The following is a 27,792-nucleotide window of genomic DNA, read 5'->3' as shown; positions in this document are numbered from 1 at the left end:
AAGATTGGTAACAGCATGATTATTGGGTAAGATCTGAGTTGTATATTGACCTGGGTATGTGGCTGGTCCTTTGGGATCACAACTACCCTTTTGTTTGATGAAATTTGTTTTAAATAACCATTCATCATTAAGTCTAGTGTCTAGGTGTTGAATTCAGGGCTGGAATACCTTAGGAGGCTGCTTTCCTAACTTCTTGTTAGCCAGTGTGATGAGACAGAAGTTTACTTTTGTTGCTGGTTTGGTATATCTCATGGAAGAAGTGTGTCTGCCTTTTCCTCCAGCAGCTTGTCCTGAATTTGGTACTCTCTGATGTGACCCAGGGAGGCACAGTGACAACAGTGCAAGAGTGAACCCAGATTACTGAGAGAGGGCTCAGCTGTACCTCAGTTCCAGGCGGCACCCCAAGGGAGAGGCGGGGGACACCCGTCACACACCCCTTCTAAAATATGCAGCACTTGCTCCTCTTCTCCAGCCAGGAAACAGCAAGAAGCCATAGGCCAGCAGGTGTCATGGAAGAGCAATGCAAGGCTTGTGCAGAGCTCCTAGGTCCCTGCTGAGAGCAGCAGTGACTGTTCTCTTTCCAAAAGCAATAATGGAACCTGAGCTATGGCTGCAGGTTGGTGCGGAAAAATCATGATCAGGACGCACCATAAATTGAAAGGGAAGCGAGTGACACAGAGTTGGCCGGTGAGCTCCGGCAGGTACTTATGATCCGACACACACACTGCGAGAAGGAGAAGCTGCTGGGTATTTGGGCATTGCTGGTTTTATGAGGTTAACAAGGCAGCAGCATGGGTCTTTAAAGCATCTTCTGTCCACGTTTTGTCCTCTCTTCTCACTCTGGGCAGTTGAGAAAAGGAAGGGGTTGCATGGAGAGGCAGCATAGGAGGGAGAGAGACTCAAAGGAGCTTAGGGCGAAAGTCATTTTGAAAAACAAATTCCCTTCCCTGTGTTAAAAGGGACAACAGGGCACTACTTTTATTAACCTTATCATTAACGGGACATCTCAATCATCTGATTTACTTTGTACTGCAGAACACTACGAGAGGCTAGTGGCCTTTGCTGCCCATCTCTCTTTCGGGTTTTTACAAATGCTGCCAGGGAAGGTTTTAAAACCCTTTTGACTTGATTTTTTTAAATTTGTGGGAACCGTCCTGTTGTCATTACTTTAGTTAAACTGGTTTGTACAAAACCTACTTTTGGAGCCAAATTGACCAAGCCATGTTGTGTTAAGGGTCTGCTCCAGCAATGGTCACCCTCAAAGGTCTCCATGTACCTCAGAATTACATGGCAAGAGACAAACATACACCCAGAGGGTTGGGGGAGGTGGCCATGGCCCAGTAATCTCCATAACAGAAAGGAGGCAGGATACACGAGGACTGGGGGGTTGAGGTACGAGTGGATATTACTAAGCTACCTCCTCACAGGGTTGTGAGGCTGAGTGAGCGTGAAGGGCTTTGACAATGCAGTACACCACAGAGCACTGTGGTTAGAGTCAGGGCTATTTATAAAAAGAAAAGGAGTACTTGTGGCACCTTAGAGACTAACAAATTTATTAGAGCATAAGCTTTCGTGAGCTACAGCTCACTTCATCGGATGCATTTGGTGGAAGTGAGCTGTAGCTCACGAAAGCTTATGCTCTAATAAATTTGTTAGTCTCTAAGGTGCCACAAGTACTCCTTTTCTTTTTGCGAATACAGACTAACACGGCTGCTACTCTGAAACCTAGGGCTATTTACACAGATACTTCATCCAAGTGGCTTGGAAAACAAGGCTGGCGGGGAAGCATTCCAGCCCCTAGTGCAGCTAAAACTGGGGAGGACACACATGGCGAACAGTCACCCTCAACTCAACAGACTGGCGTAGCCCACGAAGAGTACAAGTTCCAGAACACACTGCTCCGTGAAGATGGAGCACTGCATGCTGGGACCTGTGGTCTCCAAAGGCTGCGGCTGCACCTGTGTAAAGAGGAGAGGCTGCAATCTGCTCTGTTCTCCACAAAGGGGTTTGAACTGAAGAGCCCTGGCCAAAGTCCTGCTGCCATGCAAAGACGACATATCCCTGAAGCCTGCATGGACAGTACTACAGCCCACTCTACTAACACACGTGCAAAGCAGGTTGCAGCCCTGTGCGCATGCATCACAATACTGGGAGGTCCCAGTCCCAAAAGCCAAAATACTCACCAGTTCAATGCCCTGTGGGAAGGGGTTATCCTCCCAGTCCTTTTCTGGGAAGCGCTGGAGTATCTGCCCCTGGCCATCTCTGCTCCCTACAAAAATAAGCAGAAGGAAAGTGTGAGAAGAATGCAGGCAGCCCTGCTGCTGCAACCAGATGCCATTTTGACCTCCTGCCAAAGCCAGGCAGTGAGCAACAATGGCAAACTGCAGAACTGCACACAAGCAGCGCCTTGCGGTAACCCTGTGTAGGTAGAGCGCAAATATGAACTAACCCTTACACCCGCCCTGGAGGAAAGAATTCTCTCCATTGTACATGTGTGGAACCAGACAAAGGGAAAGTTATTTTCTCCCCAGGTTAGACAGCAAGTAAGTGGTAGAGCTATATTAGAAGTCAGAACTTTGACTCCTCAGCCAACAACCACCCTTCATATGCCCCAGGTACATACAGCAGGACCCTTACCCCAAACACAGCAAAGGAACAATGGAGAGTGAATTCAAACTGACCCAATTTAGCACCTTCCTAGAGCTCAAAGAAATTAGGCTACAGAGAACCACATGTCCTGAGCTATCAAACTACACAGATTCAACGCATCTTTAAGATGAACAAGAATGTGAGAAGCTGTGTAACATCACTGGTTAGGTTAAATCTCAAATTTCTTTCCTTGTGTTACTAAAATAATATAGAAGCTGAAAGATTGGAACAGTAATTCCCTTTTTCACCATCTGCAGTTCGTATTTTGCATTTCACTCAGCTTGGACCACAGAAATACATAGGTCAGTTTAACATTTTGGTTCCTAAACACCAGCATAAGGCTGCAACGTTCGAGTTGCAAACTCTGCAAGGAAATTTATAATCCTAAATGAGTGACAGTGAGGGAGGTTTAGGTTGAATATTAGGAAAAACTTTTTCACTAGGAGGGTGGTGAAACACTGGAATGCATTACCTAGGGAGGTGGTGGAATCTCCTTTCTTAGAAGTTTTTAAGGTCAGGCTTGACAAAGCCCTGGCTGGGATGATTTAGTTGGTTAGCTGATGATGATGATAGTTGATGATTTAGCAGGCTGGTCCTGCTTTGAGCAGGGGGTTGGACTAGATGACCTCTTGAGGTCCCTTCCAACCCTTATATTCTATGACTAATACAATGCTATTAAGGTCTGTAGAACTTTCTAGTCTCCCCTTTTAGACGCCAAATCATTAGCAGAAAATCTCACATGTATTCTAGTGGACAAGGCATGCGGTGGGGAGTCAGGACTCCCAAGATGGATTTCACTTCTACTATCTATTCAGCGTAGTCATGGATAACACTGGACCTCTCACAGGAGTATGGTGGGGATCAAGGTTTGCACACCACCATTCTAGTGCTCAGTCTGTATAAACTTCAACTCTTCAGCTTTTGAAAGAGGACTCAAAGGTATTAACCAGCTGAGAAATATGTACAGAGCCCTGTGCTTCCACAGAATACAGTAACTCCCCACTTAACATCCTCTTGATTAACATTGTTTTGATCTTACATCCCTGCTCCATTACAAAACATGCTCGTTTAAAGTTGTGCAATGCTCCGCTATAACATCATTTGGCCACCTGCTTTGTCCACAGCTGGCAGCCCCCCATCAGCTCCCTTATGCCCCCCTACAATGCCTCCCGCCTGCGGATCAGCGCCTTCCCCCTGCTTGCCTCGCCTCCTGCCTGTGGCAATCAGCTGGTTTGCAGCTTTCAGGAGGCTGGGGGGAGCAGGGAGGAGTGAGGACACAGCACACAGCCTCTCCCCTCCCTCCCCTACACAGCAAACTAGCTGACTGCTGTAGGCAGGAGAGAGGCTGCCACCACATCCTCGCTCCTCCCCCCAGCCTCCTGAACACCACAAACCAGCTGATTGCTGCAGGCAGGAGGCGGAGGGAGCAGGGGGAAGGTGCTGATCCATTGCCGGGAGGTGCTGGGGGGGGCACAGGGGAGCTGATGGGGGGCTGCCAGCCTGTTTAATACCTGTACTAATTGTTTGTTTAAAATTGTTAACAAAAAACTTACACCTGTATTAAATTGCTTGTTCAAAATGGTTTAAAATGTATATAATGCCTTCTATCTGGCAAAAAAAAAATTCCCTGGAACCTTCCCCCTCCTCCCCATTTACATTAATTCTTGTGGGGAAATTGGATTCACCTAACATTGTTTCACTTAAAGTCGCATTTTTCAGGAACATAACTACAACATTAAGTGCGGAGTTACTGTAGACACCACCCCTAATCCTGGGACAAAAAACAGGGAGCTGTTTTCATAGAAACACTAGGTGACATGTAAATAGATGCTTGCTGCATCATTAACCTTTCCTTGGGAAGTACATTGTGAATTTTAGCTGGTAAAATACCTTCTGGCTCTTTGTTTAGAGAGGGGTTAATCCCTTGCCAAGCCTTCAGTTACCAAAGCGACTGCCCTAGTCCTTCATCCTGAACACCCTTCATGGCTTTGTACAGTCTCCTCGACCAGCTCCAGGTGTACTATGTTCTGTCAAAACAGAGTCCGCTGCCAGTGGCCCTCACCATTTACAGAATACAACTCCAGTTGCAGAGGACACCATGCTCCCCACCCCTTCAATCTCTCTAACCTCACTTGCAGACTGCTTTCTAGCCACAGGGGCCAGCTGACCCTGGCATACCTCTGGGCCATGTAACAGGAAAAGCCTCACTCCAAAATGCATAGACTACTGCAGGACTATTTTGGGAGCTAGAACAGTTTCTACCACTCTGCTTACCACCAGCCACCCACAGCTGTATTTAAAAACACAGACAGCAGAACACATGCCAATTATAGTCCAAGGACCAAAAAGGAAAGGTCACCACCAAGTTATGTACATAAAGAGTGTCCAGTGTAATGCTAGCGTGTGCTCCCTTTCCCTGCCCTCAGACACTACTTCTCTCCACCCACTACTGTCTCATGTACCTCCTTTCAGACAGCAACACTCACTTCAAGACCTACCAGACCCAACAGCTTTGATTAGAAATTTAATACCTGCCCTCCCACAGCTTGACCAAAAAGAAACAAAGGCAGATTCATGTAAGGCACTTGTGTCAAGTTGGGCGTAAATCTTGCTACTGGATTTTGTAGCACCCAAGTGCTGAGTTTCTATGGCAAATTGGACATTTTACGCTGTTCCAAGTAAATCCAAACAGGGATGATCCAATCAGCGCATTTCCATTCATTACTCTGCTTTTCATAGATTCAGATCCTAGGGCCAGAAGGGACCATTCTGATCACCTAGCCTGACCTCCTGTGTGCCACAGGACTTCAAGAAATTCATTCCCTTTTGAACTAGAACAGATTTTCTAGAAAAACATCCAATCTGGATTTAAACATTGCCAGTGATGTAGAATCCATCACAACCCTTGATAAGTCATTCCCCTGGTTATTTATCCTTGATGTTAAAAATGTATGCCTTATTTCCAGTCTGCCAAGCTTCAACACTCAGCCATTGACTTTTTACAACTTGGTTCACTAGATTGAAGAGCCCTCTATTACCAAATTTCTCTTTCCTATGTAGGTACTTATAGACTGATCAAGTCACCCAGTAACCTTCTCTTTGTTAAGAAACAGATTGAGCTCCTTGACTCTACCACCGTAAGGCAGGTTTTCTAATCTTTTATTCATTCTCACAGCTCTTCTCTGAACGCACTCCAATTTATCAATATCCTTCTTGAATTGTGGACATCAGAACTAGAGACATTATTCCAGTAGCAGTTGCACCAGTGCCAAATACAGAGGTAATATAACATTAAATGGGTGAAAAACCAGCTGACAGGTCTCAAACTGTAATTGTCCACCTGGAATCATCACTGAGCAGATGTGTTTCTAGTGGGGTCCTGCAGGGATCAGCTCTGGGACCTACACTATTTAACATTTTTATTAACAACCGAGATGAAAACCAAATCATCACTGATAAAGCTTTTAAATAAAGCAAAAATTGGGGGAGTGGTAAATAATGAAGAGGACAAGTCACTGATACATAGCAATCTGGATCACTTGGTAAACTGGATTTAAGTGACTGTTTGAGAACGGCCATACTGGGTTAGACAAGTGATCCATCCCATGTTGTCCATTCCCAGCTTCTGGCAAACAGAGGCTAGGGACACCATCCCTGTCCACCTTGGCTAATAGCCATTGCTGGAGCTATCCTCCATGAACTTATCTAGTTCTTAATACTGCCAAATGTAAAAACGTATCTAGGAACAAAGAACCTAGGCCACACTGATAGGACGGGGGACTCTATTCTGGGAAACAGTGACTGAAAAAAAAACACTTGGTGGTCATGGTCGATAATCAGATGATCATGAGCTCCCAGGGTGACACTGTGGCCAAAAGGACTAATACAGTCCTGGGATGTATAAACAGGGCAATCTCATGTAGAAGTAGAGAAGTATGCCACATTGGATTTTGTATCATTCTAGGTTGTTTGTTTTTTAATCGAAATGTCATGCGTTGCCAAGTTAAATGCCTACACAAAGCAAGTATATTACAGCATCACTATTACCTTTATCAACAAAACTTGTAATCTCAAAAAACTTCACACCAAGTTGTTTTGAGAGGATAGTAACCTTTGACAAAAAGGAGGTGATCCTCTATTTCCCCCACACCTCACCTCAATGTCAAGCATGGCATCCAAAAATCAATGGATTATCTTAGCAAGACATTTCAACTAAAACTATTGGAAGTGAAAGCTCAGAGCAACATTGAAGTTGTCATTATGTTAGCATCTATATAGTGCCTACATCTTAGTATCTAAGACAGGAGTGGGCAAACTTTTTGGCCCGAGGGCCACATCAGGGTGGGGAAATTGCATGCAGGGCCATGAATGTAGGGCTGGGGCAGGGGTGCTGGAGGGAATGTGGTGTGCGGGAGGGGGTGCGGTGTGCAGGACAAAGGCAAGGAGTTGGGGCAGAGGAGGGGTGCGGGGTGTACAAGGGGCTCAGGGAAGGGGGTTGGGGTGCAGGAGGGGGTGCATAGTGCAGGAGGGGGCACAGGGCAATGGTGCAGGGGAGGGGGCTCAGAGCAGGGGGTTGGGGTACAGGCAGGGGACTCGGGCAGAGAGTTGGAGGGCAGGGTGCAGGAGGGGTTCGGGCTCCGGCCTGGCGCTGCTTACCGGGAGTGGCTCCGGGGTGGCAGCAGCACACACTGGGGCCAGGGCAGACTCCCTGCCTGCCTGCCCTGGCCCTACGCCACTCCAGGAAGCAGCCGGCACCACGTCCCTGCGGCCTCTGGGGCAGAGGGCTCCACACGCTGCCCTTGCCTGTGGGTACCTCCCCCAAAGCTCCCATTGGCCGCAGTTCCCCATTCCCGGCCAATGGGAGGTTGGAGGGGGCTACCCACAGGCAAGGGCAGTGCACAGAGCCCTCGGCTCCCCCTCCCCCAGGGGCCGCAGGGATATGGTGCCGGCTGCTTCCAGGAGCGGAGGGGGGAGATATAATTACAGGAAGACAATATGGGATTGAGTTACATTTGGGGGACTCAAACCATAAAGACTAAGAACTGTGATTTTTTTATTTATTTGCAATGAAAGCTTAGATTCTGCTACAAAATATTGGCGCTCACCTCACACTCTGGCACAGCTCCCCGGAGCAGCTGCATAATGGTTTGTGTCTGCTACATGTGGAATATATATTTACACCTGTTAACGATATGCTGCATTTTTTTTCTTCCATGGTTTCTTCCAATGTTTCTGACTTGAAGCCTCTAGCCTGCATCTTTTTTGCATGTAATGGAGCCTACTGCAAACGCCATCTTAATACTAGGAGTACTTGTGGCACCTTAGAGACTAACATGTAGCTCACGAAAGCTTATGCTCTAATAAATTTGTTAGTCTCTAAGGTGCCACAAGTACTCCTTTTCTTTTTGCGAATACAGACTAACACGGCTGCTACTCTGAAACATCTTAATACTGTCATGCAGAATACAGCCAGGCCATGCTGGATCATGACGGAGCTTTACACACTGGGACTTGTGACATACAGACACCGCACTTGACAAAGATAAGGACGGCCACATTGTACAAGTCCATGGACTGCATCTGTCCTACCCTTTAGCTACTTTTGTCTTTATTAAATCAGCCCCATTGTGACTAGAATGCCCTGTTGCAAGACAATCTCCTGGTCCCCCTTTGTTACTTTTCAGTAGCCTAGCCTTGCCTTTCTACTTCACATTATGCAATGCAACCAGCATTTAAAAGGCTCTTTCCCTGTCAATGTGTTCACATTGGGGTGCTCTTTCCTGCTCTGATGAGCTGGTCCACGACAGCAGAGGCAGCAGGAGCTGTTTCTAACCTGCCCATCTAGGAACACGTGTCTGTACGTTTGTGTTACGGAAGCTGCTTTTGCTTTTTCCTTCCTGTGTGCTCCCCGTGCTAGATTGCACAGAGGCCAGGAGGATTTAAGGTAACTCTTGGTCACTGCTCTCTGGATAGCTTAGCATTGTCTGCATTAACAATATGCCGTATTTGGAGTTTTATGCTACTTTATCATGATACTGAAATGTTTAGATGTGTTTAAAAATTGAGAGGAGTCCTTGTGGCACCTTAGAGACTAACAAATTTATTTGGGCATTGTTAGTCTCTAAGGTGCCACAAGGACTCCTCGTTGTTTTTGCTGATACAGACTAACACGGCTACCACTCTGAAACCTTTAAAAATTGAAGCACTCATCGGACTCAAGAACCCCAAGCAAAGTGTAACTCTTGGCTAGCTTGGCCATGGGGTTAAAGGATCCGTCTCTGGGAATGGATGGCTCTCACAACAGCACAGACGTGCAGCATAACGTGGATTACAAACAGGCCAGGGTCTGCAGCCAACTGGAGAGCTCAGTGGAACAAACTTTCAATAGTTTATAAATCTACAAAGAAATTACCTAGCCAACAGAAAAGAGCGGACTCTACCACTGAACATTTGGAGGGGAGCTAAACCAAAACTCCATCCTCTGTATCCTCGCCCATGCCACCCATCTCCAGACACCAATCTGTTCAGTACACTTCTCGCCTATGCAGGCAGACATGCATTACTCCATGCCAGGAACCCCCGATAAAGTGACTCTTCTTCAAAGTCTCTCTCAGCCATGGACACATCTGAACCTCTACTTAATCTCAACTCTCCCTGTATCCACACCTGCTATCCTACTCAGCCCCTACCTCCTTCCTCCCCTCCATCATCGGTTGATCTATCCCTGCTGCACCAATGCTAGACCAGGCGAGCATGCTCAGAAAAGACTTGGGTTTGCTTCACAGCCTGGTAAGGGCTGTGACTGACTAGAGTGGCAGCAATACATTTTAGCCCACAGGGAAAACAGGGTCTTGTTTCACTCTGCAGCAGTCCCTCCAGCCAGCGTAAAAACAGCAACCATCTGTTCTATGGAGAAAGCTGCTACAACATGAGGACATAATAGAGGGAGTAAAAAGGAGGGAAAATGAATTTGCACAGGGACAGAAGGCGCAAGACCTTGTTTGGAGCAGGAACAGAAAGGAATCAAACCCTTCCACAATGATGTAAGCGGCCTCCTTTTAGGCTTTGTCTCAACTACACAGCTTTTAGCAACATGGCCACGTCGCTAAAAGCCGGGCAGTGTAAACACTGTTTGTCAGCACTTTTGCCAACCAAATACTTCCACCCCCTATGAGCAGGGTTCTCATTGTCGACAGGAGAGCGCACCTGCCAACGACGAGCCATTTACATTGCCACTTGCCATGGCAAAACTTTTGTCTTGGGAGGGGAAGCTTTTTTTAAACATCTGTGAACGACTACACTACAGCATGTCTATTCTGCAGCCAGGATCAATGAGAGCGATTCACCAGCGGTCGATTTAGCGGGTCTAATGAAGATCCACCAAATCGACAGCAGATCACTCTCCAGTCGATCCCTGTACTCTACCCCTGACAAGAAGAGTAAGGTAAGTAGACAGGAGAATTTCTCCCATTGACCCCGCCACGGTGTAGACCCCTCAGCAACTTGACCTACTGTATGTTGACTCCAGCTATGTTATTCACATAGCTGGAGTCGCATAGTGTAGGTCGACTTACCGCAGTAGTCCTTTAGTAATGTCACCAGCAGCTTTCAAATGACAGTCTGCACAATGTGCCAAGTCTGTCCCAGCAATTAGTTTATCCACAGTCTCAGACATGATTCCACAGATGTCACTGATCATATCTATTGCTTGGTATTATGTATTATGTAGCACAGATGAAAGTGAAACCAGGGCAGATCACTACAAGGATAATAAGAAGCCCCTTATGAGGCTGGAGATGAACTAGCTCCACCTGGTAGAGGTGGTGGTGTGGGACACTTCACATGCAAGTACTACTAAAGTAAAAGTGACAACTCATTTTAAACTACAGGCTAAGAATAAATTCTGTAGATCAAAACAAAGCTGGAGCTCAGTTCCAGGGATGTCTCAGTGAAGAGGATTCCAGAAACTGCATCCGATGAAGTGAGCTGTAGCTCACGAAAGCTTATGCTCTAATAAATTTGTTAGTCTCTAAGGTGCCACCGGTACTCCTTTTCTTTTTGCCCAAGACTGTAAAACTGCAGCCATTTCAAAAGTCATAAAATCCCAAAGCTTCATTAAACATCTTACACTGCAGGAGAGTAAAACGCACCCTTCAGAATTCTACAGGGAGACTACCAGCATTAATACACTAGCACACAAAGGCCACAGACATCAGCTTGCAATGAGGCCTGTTTAGCTGTGGTTGAGTTGGAGCACTGCATACTGGGAACTGTGGTCTGAGAGGAGTAACCTTCAGAAATAAGAGGATGCAATCTGCTCTATTATATGCAAGTCAGGCATAGCCCTTGGGCTACTGACAAACTAGCCACTGCGGCCCCTGGATTAGGCAAAGTTTGGACATCCCTCTTCTACAGGGGAGCTATCGTAAAATGTGCATGGGGCAGCTGCATTGCAAAAACCACCTGCTGGTTCATCAGCTGATGCCACGGGCAGATCAGTCTGCCAGGAAACTACTTACAGCACATCCATCTGCAATGCTAATTTCTGCTCCAGAGTAAAGCAGCGCCTCTTAGCACAAGCCTAGTACAGACAAAAATGTGGCCGTCAAATACCCACCCATATGAACTGGAGCAGTTCCATGGTGCTCTGGAAAAAGTACTAATTTTAAAAAGAATTGTGGGGAGATTCCGATTTCCTATATAAAACTTGATCTCTGTCCTGAGCAGAGTCCAGCACCTGGCTAACCAGATCTGCTGGAAGAAAAAATCCCAATGTATTACACTCTGGTGGCAAACTGCCATAAGACTGGATAAGAAGCAACATTAAGCAACCATCAGATACTGGTAAGTCCCTATGCTGCACCCTATAGCATTCCAGGGTGACAGGAAATGTGTTCAATCTGCAGCCAATCAAGGCTTTAGGACTCCCATGACCAAATAAAGAGTAAAGACAGGAAGTCCCCAGGTCATGCTTGCCTTCAGACATGAAATGTTGGCCAAGGGTGTGGAAAAAGCAGCCCCAGGTTACACGTATTCAGAATTTTGACAAGCACCATTAGCACATCACAGGGACAGTCACACTAGCCAACTGAGGGCTGAACTGAAAATGGAGTGCAGTGCCTCTCTCCCCACAAGCAATGTCCCACCTTGATCAGAGCAGACAGGTCACTTGCTTCAAGTCCCAGAATTGTAAGCTGGGACCAGTAGCCGTTGTAGGGTGCCTGGCAGTATGCCTCTGGCCAGCGTGCTGCTCTTTTGGAACCCCTCATGTGCTAGACCTTATCAGCTACAAAATGGCTCCCAAACCATTTTGCATGCCACAAGCTAATAACAATCAGGAACTCCCAATAACTCTGGCATGAGGCTGACTTCTCTCAGGGCAAAGGAGAAGGTGCAACTATAGTAAAAAGTGAGACTGTATAACTTCAAAGAACAGTTTCAGGGTTCCTCCAAGTGAAGCTAAGGATCTGACCCCATCAAGCAGCTTCAGGAGGACACACACTGGATGGGAAGATTTTGGTGTAGTCTGAGGCTGAGTTATAAAAGGTTGGAAGGGGAGATTCAGGGAGGAGCTTATTGTGGGAAGTGATGCCCACCTACATCCCCAAACCCTCCTTTAGGGCTGTGAGGAAAACATAGCCATTTTGCGTTTCAAATGTGCAAACCACAGAGTTAAATATTCTTGTTCATACTGACCAGTGGCTGGGCTCTACGGCAGGGGTGGGCAAACTTTTTGGCCCGAGGGCCACATAGGGGTTGCGCAACTGTATGGAGGGCCAGGTAGGGAAGGCTGTGCCTCCCCAAACAGCCTGGCCCCCGCCCCCACCCCCATCCATCCCTCCCACTTCCCGCCCCCCTCAGAACTCCCAACTCATCCAACCCCCCCCCCGCTCCTTGACCCCTGAATTCCCCCTTCCAGGACCCCTCCATCCCTCACTGCCCCCCTGGAACTCCACCCCCTATCCACCCTCTCTCCCCCTCACCTCTCCCTGTCCCGACTGCCACGACCCCTATTCACACCCCTGCCCCTGACCACCCCCCAGGACCCCACCCCCTATCCAACCACCCCCTGCTCCCTGTCCCCTGACTGCCCCCCGGAATCCCCCACTCCCCGCCCCCTTACCGTGCTGCCCGGTAGGAGCAGCGGACCAGAGCACTGGCAGCGCAACAAGCTGAGGCTGCGATGGAAGGGGAAGAGCAGGGGAGGGGCCGGGGGCGAGCCTCCCCAGCTAGGAGCAGAGGGGCCAGGCAGGACGGTCTGACGGGCTGTAGTTTGCCCACCTCTGCTCTCCAGGATACACTGTTAAAGCACCAAGCGCTGTCCTGTCCTCCCTCAAACATAAGGAATTTCAGAGGAAGTATTTTGAGCCCAGCTGCTGTGGGAATCTCATCTTCCTCCTTTCTTTCCTCCTGTATCAAGAAAGGAGAGGCCTTCTTGACTCTTCCCTGATTCCATGGATTTACTTTTTAAGCCACCCATCCCTGGCCACCATGCTGGACTGACAGCACAATTAAAGGAAATTCCACTGTGGCTGAAAAAGACCTTTACTTGGGGAGGGCAAGTTTCCAAATGGATTATCTGTATCAACAACTAACTGTCCTGGGTATAGCAGGCAAAAATCCCCAGACTTTTACCCTCAAGGCTCTGGTTACTTCCTTCATCTCTCTCTGCTGTTTCCAACCATGCTGAAAGCTAGGCCTCATCACTCTTTATACCCATGCTGACTCTGGGGGGGCATCCCATGGCATTGTTGCCAACAATGCACCACTCCCCAGTGGGGCCTGTGGGATCTCCTATCCCATAAACCTCTACACGTTTGTTACTCATCTTATACTGATTGGGTGTCCACTTGTTCTGGAACAAAACTCCCTTGGGCCAGTCAGCTCTGAAATATGTATGGTGATCAACATTACAGAATGGCACCTCAATCTCATCCTCTTCCACCCTCCAGAGTAAAGTCTCCAAATCCAAGGCCACTGTGCTCAGCTGGCTAACATTGCTGGCTTGGATTTGAGAAAGGGTCAGTTCCTGGAATCAAGGAGGTGCTAGTAATTATTTGGTAGTTTGCCCGTTAAGAGGGTTAAACTCAGCAGATTCTATGGGAGATCAAGGTTCTGTTTCGTGGAGACTGAAGGGCCACGTCCAGAAACAGAAAGCGAATTGAATTGCACAAGCCCCACATGGTGCCACTCTATAGAGATCAGTACAACTGCTGCCACTTAAATCTCATTGACTCTAAATTCCTTAGTGGCCATAGACCCTTCAAATGCCACGGATAAGACATGGAACAGCATGAACAAACCTGAGGACCTTTCCCCATGGTCTTCAGAAGAGGAACTTGGCTTCAGGGCAGCATCCTGGCCACCTACATCCTAATTTTTTCTCTACTCAGCTCCCTACCTCCCAAAAAAGTATTGCACAAGTGCCTGCTCTGCTCGTCAGGGCTCCAGCTATACTGCTTATGGTAACCTGGCAGGGAGGGGACACCACAATCCTTCCCCAACTTCACTGCAGAGGATGGCAAGCAAGGATGTCTCAGTGCCACAGCAGCACAAGACGACGAATGACTCACAGAAAAAGGGAGAGCACTGGTCCCTCATTACATACTTACGAAGCAAGCATGAATGAATTTTCTGTGGGAGGAAAATAAGGACCGTGTGCAAAGCTGAGGAGGGCTGGAAGTAGTCTGCTCCTCCCTGTCATGGCTGGAGACTCTAGGGGTACATCTACACTGCAGTTAAAAGAAAAGGAGGACTTGTGGCACATTAGAGACTAACAAATTTATTTGAGCATAAGCTTCCGTGAGCTACAGCTCATTTCATCACATGCATTCACTGGAAAATACAGTGGAGAGATTTATATACAAATGGTAACACCCATTGTTTCATGTTCTCTGTGTATATAAATCTCCCCACTGTATTTTCCACTGAATGCATCCGATGAAGTGAGCTGTAGCTCACGAAAGCTTATGCTCTAATAAATTTGTTAGTCTCTAAGGACAGGTTTCAGAGTAGCAGCCGTGTTAGTCTGTATTCGCAAAAAGAAAAGGAGGACTTGTGGCACCTTAGAGACTAAAATTTATTAGAGCATAAGCTTATCCGATGAAGTGAGCTGTAGCTCACGAAAGCTTATGCTCTAATAAATTTGTTAGTCTCTAAGGTGCCACAAGTACTCCTTTTCTTTTAGTCTCTAAGGTGCCACAAGTCCTCCTTTTCTTTTTGCGGATACGGACTAACACGGCTGCTACTCTGAAACTTGTCATTATGCAAGGCACTGAATTTAGCCATATGGAGTGGAAATCTATCAACTTCATGAAAAACCCATGCAGATACAGGCAGACATCATCTTCCTTTCCAAATGCAAACAGATGGACATCATACCAAAAGGACTGAAGGTAAAAAATCCATTACAATCTACATACCACACAGACTATGCTGACAGCTTGTGCCACACACACTCAAAGAAACTGCGGAACCACCTGATCAACATCCTCTACAGCAAACAGGGAAAGATTAAGAATGAGCTCTCAAAACTGGATACTCTCATAAAAAACCAACCTTCCACACAAACTTCCTCATGGCTGGACTTTACAAAAACTAGACAAGTGATTTACAACACACACTTTGCTTCTCTACAAAAGAAAAAGGACACTAAACTATCTAAACTACTACATGCCACAAGGGGCCACAACAGTGGTTCCCTTAACCTACCCAGCAATATTGTTAATCTATCCAACTGTACTCTTAGCTCAGCAGAAGAATCTGTCCTATCTCGGGGCCTCTCCTTCTGCCCCTCCACCCCCACGAACATGATACAGTTCTGTGGTGACCTAGAATCCTATTTTCGACATCTCCGACTCAAGGAATATTTCCAACACACCTTTGAACAACATACTAACCCACAGAGACCTTCCTACTAACACTACAAAAAGAAGGATTCTGGGTGGATTCCTCTTGAAGGTCGAAACAGACTAGACTTCTACATAGACTGCTTCCGCCGACGTGCACGGACTGAAATTGTGGAAAAGCAGCATCACTTGCCAAATAACCTCAGCCGTGCAGAACACAGTGCCATCCACAGCCTCAGAAACAACTCTGACATCATAATCAAAAAGGCTGACAAAGGAGGTGTCATCATCATGAATAGGTCGGAATATGAATAAGAGGCTGCTAGGCAGCTCTCCAACACCACTTTCTACAAGCCATTACCCTCTGATCCCACTGAGGGTTACCAAAAGAAACTATACCATTTGCTCAAGAAACTCCCTGAAAAAGCACAAGAACAAATCCACACAGACATACCCCTGGAACCCCGACGTGGGGTATTCTATCTGCTACCCAAGATCCATAAACCTGGAAATCCTGGACACCCCATCATCTCAGGCATTGGCACACTGACAGCAGGATTGTCTGGCTATGTAGACTCCCTCCTCAGGCCCTATGCTACCAGCACTCCCAGCTATCTTCGAGACACCACTGACTTCCTGAGGAAACTACAATCCATTGGTGATCTTCCTAAAAACAACATCCTAGCTGCTATGGATGTAGAAGCCTCTACACCGACACTCCACACAAAGATGGACTACAAGCCGTCAGGAACAGTATCCCCGATAATGTCACAGCAAACCTGATGACTGAACTTTGTGACTTTGTCCTCACCCATAACTATTTCACATTTGGGGACAATGTATACCTTCAAATCAGCGGCACTGCGATGGGTACCCGCATGGCCCCACAGTATGCCAACATTTTTATGGCTGACTTAGAACAACGCTTCCTCAGCTCTCATCCCCTAATGCCCCTACTCTACTTGTGCTACATTGATGACATCATCATCATCTGGACCCATGGAAAAGAAGCCCTTGAGGAATTCCACCAGGATTTCAACAATTTCCATCCCACCATCAACCTCAGCCTGGACCAGTCCACACAAGAGATCCACTTCCTGGACACTACGGTGCTAATAAGCGATGGTCACAAACACCACCCTCTATCAGAAACCTACTGACCACTACACGCCTACCTACATGCCTCCAGCTTTCATCCAGACCACACCACACGATCCATTGTCTACAGCCAAGCCCTAGGATACAACCACATTTGCTCCAACCCCTCAGAGAAAAACACCTACAAGATCTCTATCAAGCGTTCTTACAACTACAATACCCACCTGCTGAAGTGAAGAAACAGATTGACAGAGCCAGAAGAGTACCCAGAAGTTACCTACTACTGGGTAACAAACAAACAAACAAAGGCCCAACAAAGAAAATAACAACGCCACTAGCCATCACCTTCAGCCCCCAACTAAAACCTCTCCAACGCATCATCAAGGATCTACAACCTATCCTGAAGGACGAGCCATCGCCCTCTCAGATCTTGGGAGACAGGCCAGTCCTTGCTTACAGACAGCCCCCCAACCTGAAGCAAATACTCACCAGCAACCACACACCACACAACAGAACCACTAATCCAGGAACCTATCCTTACAACAAAGCCTGTTGCCAACTCTGTCCACATATCTATTCAGGGGACACCATCATAGGGCCTAAATCACATCAGCCACACTATCAGAGGCTCGTTCACCTGCGCATCTACCAATGTGATATATGCCATCATGTGCCAGCAATGCCCCTCTGCCATGTACATTGGCCAAATTGGACAGTCTCTACATAAAAGAATAAATGGACACAAATCAGACGTCAAGAATTAAAACATTCAAAAACCAGTCGGAGAACACTTCAATCTCTTTGGTCACTCTATTACAGACCTAGAAGTGGCAATTCTTCAACAAAAAAAACTTCAAAAACAGACTCCAATGAGAGACTGCTGAATTGGAATTAATTTACAAACTGGATACAATTAACTTAGGCTTGAATAAAGACTGGAGTGGATGGGTTATTACACAAAGTAAAACTATTTCCCCATGTTTATTCCCCCCCTCCTCCCCGCTGTTCCTCAGACGTGCTTGTCAACTGCTGGAAATTGCCCACCTTGATCATCACTACAAAAGGTCCCCCCCGCCCCCCACGGCTCTCCTGCTGGCAATAGCTCACCTTACCTGATCTCACTCGTTACAGTGTGTATGGTAACACCCCTTGTTTCATGTTCTCTGTGTATATAAATCTCCCCACTGTATTTTCCACTGAATGCATCCGACGAAGTGAGCTGTAGCTCACGAAAGCTTATGCTCAAATAAATTTGTTAGTCTCTAAGGTGCCACAAGTACTCCTTTTCTTTTTGCGGATACAGACTAACACGGCTGCTACTCTGAAAACTGCAGTTAAAGACACTCATGACGGGCCTGTGCCAGCTGACTTGGACTCGTGGGGTTCCGGCTGCCTGGCTGTTTAACTGCTGTGTAGACTTCCGGGCTCAGTCTTCAGCCCGGGCTCTAGGACTCTGAGGGCTCTTCGCTTCCCATCTCTGACTTGATATCTGGGAAAATTCAGCAACTTAGAATGGCTGGACTGCGGGAAGAGGGCAATAGCTGACACTTTTTGTTTATTTTTGACATCCATCTATAAGAGTTGTGCCTGTTCGACCATGCTCTCCCCACAAGCTTTTCTTAGATTATGAATTCTTCAAGACAGGGACTGTCTCCTGTGTGTGTTTTTCCCAGGATTCTGGGGCCCTTCAATTCCACAGTAATATAAATATTAAATAACCCACCAGTATTGAAGTTGATCCAATAAAAAAATACTACCTCACCCATCTTTTCCCAACAGAGTCAGTCTTTTCTAGGCTTCACATCTCAGTCTAATTCAACTCCAAAGGAGGAACTCCCAGAAAGTCCCATGGCATAACAGAACATGACCCCTTACACAGCCCTGCAACAAAACTGGCTGGATGTGCCAGATTGGGGCCAGCCTCTCTGCTCACTCATGTATGTTTCAGATTCAACTCTCCAGATGCAGAACATGCAGCCGTCACATTATATATCAAGCCTGCAAAAGATACATGGCATGATGATGTGCAGTGACACTGGGAGATCCTGCCAACACTACCATCCCGGCAAGTACTGAAAGCTAAGGTCAGTGTGGAGAAAAGGAAAGCATTGGTAATACTTGCAATACTACATTCAGATCTGGGCACCTCAGAAACTGAAAAGTTTGACAGCAAGACAAATACCTAGAGGGCTAGAAGAAAAGGAGTACTTGTGGCACCTTAGAGACTAACAAATTTATTAAAGCACGAAAGCTTATGCTCTAATAAATTTGTTAGTCTCTAAGGTGCCACAAGTACTCCTTTTCTTTTTGCGAATACAGACTAACACGGCTGCTACTCTGAAACCTGTGATTATGCAATTTACTAGAGGGCTAGAGGATTTGATTTATGAGGAAAGATTAGAAGGGTTAAATTTGTAGAGCTTGGTTAAAGGACAATAACTAGGGAAGACAATAACTAAGTGTCTGAAGGATATGATCACTGAGGGAGAAGAATTGTTCAGGATGGGGCAAGGAGATATAGCTAGGACAAAAACTGTTCATTTCATTCTAACCTGAGTATCAAGAAAATGTCTCAGCAGAGAGTTCAAGCGGACTGTGGAATTTTTCCAGGGGGAGAAGGGGAAAGGGAGAGAGATTCCATCATTTGGTCACTTACACCTAGACTGGACAAACCCCCAACGATGCTGAAGGGAACAATCCTCTCCTGGGCATAAGAGGGACCAGGTTGTGCTTTACCATCTCCAGCATCTGATGTGGTGCTAATCCTCAGTCTATGGCACCAGGGCAATTCCATTTACAAGTCACAACAAAGCTTTATATGAACCTCTGTCACAAGACTAAAGAGCTGCCTAGTAATGAGATTTTTATAGATAATCTAAAATTAAATGTCTCCACAAAACTGGAAGGTGTTTTCTCCTTAAGAGACCTTTTTATAAGTCTGTCTCTATTTTCACATCATTCCCTCTTTGGACTCCAGCTCTCACCTTAAAGCTGTCATTACCTTACACAAACCCACCCTTGCGCTCTCAGATTAAGGTCTGGAGGTGTCCATGGGACATTCTAGCTCATTCTAGTCACATGGATATCAGAGCACCGGGCCTCCTGAAGCCTGGAAAGTTATGATCCCTGCTGCTTTGTGCATTGTCACCCACCCAGCTGGGGAAACACCTCAGAGGTGGCTGCTGAAAGAAACTAAGCTGTTTCTGAGACGTGTGAAACAGGAACCTTGGACAGAATCTGAGTCCTTGCCACTACATTAGATGGATTAGACCAGTGGTCCCCAACCTTTCTGTGGGAATAGCATATTCCTATTCCCAGAAGACTGTGGTGGGCACCAGATACCCCACTGCTGAAATGCTGCCGAGAGGCGGCAGTAAGCATCACCGCTGAGAAACACCAACGCTTCTTTGGCAGCATTTCAGCGGGCGGCTCTATGGCAGCTGCACTCGGCGGCATTTCGGTGGCACGGTGTCCTGCGGGCACACACAACTGCCCGGCAGGCACCATTGCACCCGCAGGCACCACGTTGGGGACCCCTGGATTAGACACTACAGCAAAGCCAGGGAGTCCCCAAATTTAAATTGTTCCAAAGTTATGGGCATCCCAATAGCCCTTGGCTGCTGCCTCAGACTTTGGGCATCTAGTCCTTGCAAGGTTAGGGCCTGCTCCTGGAAGACAAAGAGCCATAGCCAGAAAACCCTGCCTGCCTGGGCCAGAGCCGCGATGAGTGCTACCAAATTCAGGGCTGGACATGGAGCCTTTTAAAAATCGAAGAAATTCAAAGACTCAGGATTCCCAAAGCCAGAAGGAACCACGAATCTGACCTCGTGTATAACACAGTCCAGAGAATTGCCCCCAAATAATCCCTAAAGTAGATCTTTTAAAAAACATCCAATCTTGATTTTAAAATGGTCAGTGATAACAAGAATTCACCACAACCCTTGATAAACTGTTCCAGTGGTTAAAAAATTACTCACACCATTAAAAAGGTTTCAGAGTAGCAGCCGTGTTAGTCTGTATTCGCAAAAAGAAAAGGAGTACTTGTGGCACCTTAGAGACTAACACATTTATTAGAGCATAAGCTTTCGTGAGCTACAGCTCACTTCAGCTCAGCTGTAGCTCACGAAAGCTTATGCTCTAATAAATGTGTTAGTCTCTAAGGTGCCACAAGTACTCCTTTTCTTTTTACCATTAAAAAGGTTTCCCTTATTTTGTCTGAATGCTAAGCTGCTTCCCTTCTCCCTTCTGAAAGGCTCATTAACCAACACCTCAAAAAAAAAGGGGGGGGCCTCATGGCTGTTCCAATGGGCCAGTGCCTTCATCACAAGAGCTATCCTCCCTTCAGTCCAGAGAAGCAAAGGACTCAATGGGTTGTAGAGTAAATTCCCTCCACCTCCTCTCCCAGCCAGGGATCGTACAAATTAGTAACACCAACACTCCCTGACCCAGTCTCTCTCTAAGAACGCCTGAGTCCAGTGGAATAATCCTGCACTGGCAGGGGGTTGGGGAAAGGACACAACAACCTAACACAGCTTTACTATGAGCCAGTGGGAAAAAAAAAAAAGTAGAGGTGTGGAGTCAGGAACAGGACACGTGCTGATATGAAGCCCTACACAGAGGAGCAGCTCCATTCTTGAGCACTTGCCAAGAGGAAAGTTGTATTTATCTTTAGAAACATTAAGGTCCAAGAGGAAGTAATTTAAAAATATCCGTCTGCTTCCGAGAGTTTGTCCCAGAAAGTGCTGCTCAAGGCCTGGGGAGTTATTAGCAGAGGAAGAGATAAGCTTTTTACAGCTGTCTGCCACTTGTTCACCCATATCTCCGTTTCTGGAAACTACCATTATGTAGCAGGAAGTCCTTACCAAATATCTCAGGCTTCGAATAATTAACTAAACCTTCCTCAAAAGCAGTGAGCCAAAGCTAGTATACTAGCCAGTACAGAATAGCGGCCCCCACACACTGCCCATTTTGGGAGTAGTCCTCCTATGGAAGCTGCCTCAATAGCCACTAGGATGTCTGGCTTTTAAGAAGTTAACCAAGTGCCAAGGAAGCTCCCTCTTGGGGCAAGAGGGGAATTCAGGCTCCATGTTTATTCATGCACCTGGAGAGGGGAGCCAGGCCAGTTACTGCCACCTACTACTGGAGGCATCACCCAGCCCACACAGGTACATGAGAACTGACACCAAACGAAGTCTAACTCTGACCCTCCTTTCTTTGAAGACAAGGGGGAAAGTCTGAATTGGACTGAATCCTGGGCTCTTTCCCACTGCTCCACCACTGTACGTCTCTCCCCCCCTCCAAAAAGGCAGAGAATTGACAGCCCTACACATGGCAGGGGGTGGACTAGGCGAGTGACAAGTTAGAGATTTTCCCATCCCTAGTATGAAGGATGAGATAAGAAGCATCCTCCACTGGAGTGAGGGTGCATTCAGCTTCTGGTTTCTCCACCAAGTGTCTCCATGGGAAAGCAGAAAGGTGCTTGGGACATACAAGACAACAGGGAAAATCAACCCTGAGCAAATGCTGCCAATTGACTTTGCTTTAGTGGAGGCCAGAACCACCGGAGAATCCATCTGTTCTATCAAAAGCATGCCCCTCACCAGCTGCATGTTACGAAAGGAAACAGGAATGTGTGCATGTCGAGAGGTTCATCTTGCCTCATTTTCAGCACTGCCTCACTCAGTGAGGCAGCGTGTGTCAGTAGAGGTGCCCATCTGGCCGGTCAGCAGTGAAGTGGGATATGAGAGTGGTGTGTGGGTATTGCGATGGGTAAGTGCAAGTATTGCATTAGAAGGAAGGGGCTGTAAAATGCATAGTGTGGGGTTTTCAGTATTTGAGCACACGGCAAGCATTCCTGTACAGGTATCATAGGGCAAACCCCCTCCTGAGAATCCCCACTTGGGCTGAAGGCCCTCTCCAGGGTACCTCAGCTCCCCCATGCAAGGAACTTCTTAAATAATCTCCACACAGGCTTTATTGTCCAATAATGCCCCTTCCCCCAGGGTTTAATTTATTGACATAAGACAAAACAAAACTCAGTCTTTGGGCTTCTCTACTCCCCAAGTCTGGTTTCAGAGTAGCAGCCGTGTTAGTCTGTATTCGCAAAAAGAAAAGGAGAACTTGTGGCACCTTAGAGACTAAAAATTTATTTGAGCATAAGCTTTCATCCGATGAAGTGAGCTGTAGTTCATGAAAGCTTATGCTCAAATAAATTTGTTAGTCTCTAAGGTGCTACAAGTACTCCTTTTCTTCTCCCCAAGTCTGGTTTCTTCAGATTTTCCTGCCTTGGCAGGCTGCTCTCTCAGCCTTACCTGGCTGGAGTCTTTCCATTCCCATAGAGCCTGCTCTCTCTGGCCCTCCACCCTCTGGCTTCCAGGGCCAAATCCCTCCCCCTAGTCAAGGGTCTCCTGCAAGAGCCTCCTGTTCAATGAAGCTCTTCCAGAGTCTCTGGTACAGCTTCCTTTGGTTGTTTCTTCCTGAGCACCCCCCTCCCTGCCCCTCTTTATAGGGAAAAAATCACCTGATCCCTGTGCTGAGGTGTGCCTACTTGTAACTACGCTTGGGTGACCCCAGGCCTCTAGTTTGCTTTAAAAGGGGAAAACCATCCTCTTTCAACAAGTTTTGCCTTAGCAAAAAGAGGCACGAAACTTTGTTTAGGTTTTGCAGAACTGGACATTCTGCAGAGGCACAAGATGTCACCAGGCAACCTTACTCTGCATTAATGAAGTTTTGGGTCTGTGAAGTTGGAAAACAGGTGTAGCCCCCAGCAATTACAGATCCTTGCATGCAATTCTTCACCTTGAGCTCTGTAGCCAGGCTGCACTGCAGGCTATGACTGATAGTCTTCATAAGCCACATCTCCATATTCAGAAAAACCTTGACTCGCATGGTAGAATGCCTGGGCAATCAGCCCCAAGGACTCATTGCAAGCCAAACCCAAAGGCCAGCAAGACTCAGCTCATGTGAAATACCCTCCCTCTGGCTCACATGGCCTGATGAAATTGGCGGAGAGAGGTCTCAGGGCTACTTTCCACTTTGATCTGATGTGATGAAGGGGCAATGAGTCTTGGTTTGCTGAGCAGCCTCGTTTCTCCCAGGGAGAGAGCAGAATGAAAAGCAAACCCCTCCCCTTCCAAATCAAATACTCTTCTTAAAGCAAAGGGAACAATAGTTCCCAAGCTGCACAAGAAGAATAAACTGTCCTGCATACGTGATTCTGCTCCTCAGTGCTTCTGGAGACTTCAAACACCAGCTGCTGAGCCAAACAGAGGGACAGGCTTCCAAAACAGCCAGTTCCCCTAGCCCAGTGGTTCTCAGTCAGGGGTACATATACCCCTGGGGTATGCAGAGGTCTTCCAGGGGGTAGGTACAACAACTCATCTAGATATTTGCCTAGTTTTATAACAGGCTACATAAAAAGCACTACCAAAGTCAGTACCAACTAAAATTTCATACAATGACTTTATATTGCTCTATATACTATGCACTGAAAGGTAAGTACAATATTTACATTCCAATTGATTTTTTTTTTATCATTATGGTAAAAATGAGAAAGTAAGCAATTTTTCAGGAATAGTGTTTTGTGACACTTTCATATTTTTGTCTGATTTGTAAGCAAGTAGTTTAAGTGAAACTTGGGGGTACACAAAGCAAATCAGACTCCTGAAAGGGGTATAGTAGTCTGGAAAGGCTGAGAGCCACTGCACTAGCCCAACTCGAGAGCAGCATTAGCCACGACTTTGGGACCCTGAGGCAGCCACAGGGCTCCTGCAGCAAAGCATAGGTGTAACATCTGCCCCCTAACTCTACCCCAAGATGATAAATTACATGGCTGTGAGCCTGTGCACCATGGAAAGATTCTACACTAACTAGCCTTCCACCCAAACAAACAGCTCTAGCAGACTAAACCCCAGGCCTGCTCTCCCAGACGACACCGTGATGTCCTCGGTTTCCATTCACCCACTAAGTTCACAAGCCAAGGGAGGAGATTGGTCTGTCACTGAATGTCTAGATCAGGGGTTAGCAATCTTTCAGAAGTGGTGTGTCAAGTCTTCATTTATTCACTCTAATTTAAGGTTGAGTGTGCCGGTAATACATTTTAGCGTTTTTAGAAGGTCTCGCTCTGTAAGTCTATATTATATAACTAAACTATTGTTGAATGTAAAGTAAACAAAGTTTTTAAAATGTTTAAGAAGCTTCATTTAAAATTAAATTAAAATGCAGATCTTATCAGTTTAGTGCAGTGGTTCTTAACTTGGGGAGCATGCACCCCCTGGGGGTGCGAGATGCCCTTTCTGGGGGTGCGAGACTTGTGAGATTTTTTTAGAAGGTAAATCATCGAAAACACAAATTAAGCACAGGCACATAAGTACAACTACATTGTTTCATCAAACCTATGTATTTATTAACATTATACATTTTTAACAATTACTGTAATATACAAAGTTTTTAAGTTTTCAAGTTTTTAAACTAATTGTAGTGTAATTTTTTTATAAGAGCTGCAGAGCGCTGAGCTCAGGCCAGGAGCAGAGCCCTGGGCTGGCTGCTGGTACCCCAAGCCGGCAGGAGGGCTGAGCAGGGCCAGAGGCAGCGAGACCTGCAGCGAGATGAGCAGGGCCGGTGGCTGGTATCCCAGGCCGGCAGCAGGCTGAGCGGAGCAGATGGCTGATACCCAGGCTGGCAAGGGGCCGGCAGCTGGAACTCCAGACTGTCAGAGGGCTGAGCGGTGCTGGCAGACAGAACCCCAGCCCGGCACCAGTCTGGGGTTCTGTCCACTGGCTCCTGCCAGCCGGGGTCCCGGCCGCCGGCCCCACTCAGCCTGCTGCCGGCCTGGGATTCTGTTCACCCAGGCAGGCAGCAGGCTGAGCGGGGCTGGGACCCTGGCTGGCAGCAGCATGCCAGTAAAAATCGGCTTGCGTGCCACCTTTGGCATGCATGCCGCAGGTTGCTGACTGCTGGTCTAGATGAATGGTTTTTGATTATGCCCATCACTGGAAATAGGAACTCACTAGCAATCTGGAAACATTTCATGATACCAATTGATGGCATTATTGCTCCCTCTCCCCACCCTGCCCAAGTCCAGACCTACTCTTTCCTAGCTGTGTAGATGGAAACTCAAGGCAACAGAACCCTCTGTCATGTGGTCTAGGAGCCCTTAAAAGGAATTGCTACTGCCTCATATGGGACCAAGAACGAATATTGCTGAGAAACCCCTTCCTGGGGCACCGTACATTAGCACAGTTTGTCATGTGCCAGCCCAGCAGGATAGCCAGTGATTACGACAGGTTTTGAGAGCTCAGGGCTCAGCAATGGACTCCAAGGTTTTTCCAGCATTACTTATTCTAACTTCCTTCCCTGCTGCCAGTCGTGGAGGCAGGGACGAGGCCCAACCACAGCACACCGAAGAGCCCTTTCAAAGGGCGCCACAGGAATCCCAGCTGGCCACACACCAGAATAAATACTTTATGCAACCCAAACACTGCTGCCTACGCTAGGCTCCACAGGCACCAGGGGCTGGGGGAGCTACTAAAAGCATTTGGGGAAGGAAGTTGCTCTATTTTTATCCAGTTTCAAATGCCAGCTGCCTACCAGGGGAGCTATTAGCCAGCTCCCAGAGCCATTCTCCGCCGATAATTACAGAGCCACCCCCACTGACATTTACCGAAGGACTAAAAACACCACCTGCTGGACTAGCCGTTCCCTCCTTGCCATGCGAGATACAGGGCAGACAGCATGAGCAACAGCCACAGAGGACCCACGGAGACTGTCTGTAAACAAGAGGCCTACGCTTGCTCACATCATGACCTATGGACATGCAGGTAAAAGCATGGAGTTTGCCTAGGACAGACAAGTCCAGCAAAATGCCAGCTGGGATATTCTGCCATCTTTTCCCACATCCCTCTAGGACTAACCTTCAATACTTTAAAGCCTTGCTGACAGAAGTCATATTAGACTAATAAGTAGATTTTCTGTCAAAAATACATTAGATGGAAAATACAGTTTCTGCAACATCAAATATTTCCCTGAAAAAATAGCAAGTTTTTCACAAATTTTTCATCAGGAAAATGTAAATGAAGTATTTCATTGCAGGTTGGTTCAACATTTGACCGCATCTGCTGTGGCATCTCATGGGAGTTGTAGTTCAGGTGCTTCATCTCCTCCCATTCTCTTATAGGCAGAGTTCCTTGGCCAGAGTACATCCCCCCTCTGACGAGCTTTGTGGTGCATCATGGGACATGTAGTTTGGCATCAAAGCCCAGCTCCTAAGGAAAAATGAGGGCATGAAGCACTTGCACTTCAACGCCCCTGATGCACAGGTCAATGAACAACTTCTATATTTAACTTTTCATCTGAAAGTGGGAGAAAACCAAACACTGAAATGTCAATTTCCTGTGCAACAAAGTCTGGTTTAGGGCCAGCTCTACTATTAAGTTTTGCCTGCACAAGGCCTTCCCAGCTCCACATATATCACTTGCTTCCCAGTCACTCTCCCATGCTGTCCCCAGCCTCTTACACAGACCCACATCACAGCAGCATCTTCTCAAAGCACAGATCCTTAGCATGAGAAATACTGGCAGCAAGGAGGAAATGAAAGTGACATTCATACTGTGCTCAAGTAAGTGTTACACTCACGTATACACACCCCCCTAGGGAGAGAAATCATCATCAGCACACCACTCTAGGCAAGGGGCTGAGGGCCTAAAGGGAAAATAGCAGTGACAGGTAACAGATGCGGTCAGTACAAGGCTCTGACCATCAAGATTAGGCAAGGATACAACATTCCTAAGGGCTCATTCATGCACTGAAATCTTAACCAAAACCCCAACGGCCTATCTCTGGCAGCTTTGCAACAGTGCCACGTGTGTTAGAGCAAATAGCCAGGATCTTGGGGCCTCATGGGTGCTCCACAGTCCAAGCCATACCCTGCGTATCACAGGAGCAGGAGATCCCAAATGGTAGTTGAACATATGACTGCATTTCCCCCAAAGCCCTGAAGGGTGGCAACCCCACCATGCCTTCCACTTGCAGCAAGGCAGTCAGCTTCCTACCATACTACAAGTGAGTGTTTCTCCTCTTCTTACTTAAATCTTGAGGCAACACAGAAGTTACTAGCTAGGCTATCTGTCCACCTCCCACACCAAGGAACAGCTCTTGGACAGAACAAAGCCATCAGGGAAGATTTCTCATCAGTGCTCTA

At 47.0% G+C, this 27,792-nt stretch overlaps 1 protein-coding gene across 19 annotated transcripts in view; it reads right to left on the bottom strand.

The window, feature by feature from the left end:
• SBF1 (SET binding factor 1) overlaps nt 1-27,792 on the bottom strand; it is a 163,618-nt gene that overhangs the window by 62,299 nt on the left and 73,527 nt on the right. For all 19 annotated transcript variants that reach the window (XM_043499947.1, XM_043500007.1, XM_038396481.2 and 16 more), the window contains exon 2: nt 2,184-2,269. In XM_043499947.1, coding sequence (XP_043355882.1) covers nt 2,184-2,269 — 86 coding nt within the window. The remainder of the gene's footprint in view (nt 1-2,183; nt 2,270-27,792) is intronic.

The sequence above is a fragment of the Dermochelys coriacea genome, chromosome 1 (genome assembly GCF_009764565.3).
Source record: "Dermochelys coriacea isolate rDerCor1 chromosome 1, rDerCor1.pri.v4, whole genome shotgun sequence".
Classification (NCBI taxonomy): Eukaryota; Metazoa; Chordata; order Testudines; family Dermochelyidae; genus Dermochelys; species Dermochelys coriacea.
This window is presented reverse-complemented; position numbering and strand designations above follow the sequence as displayed.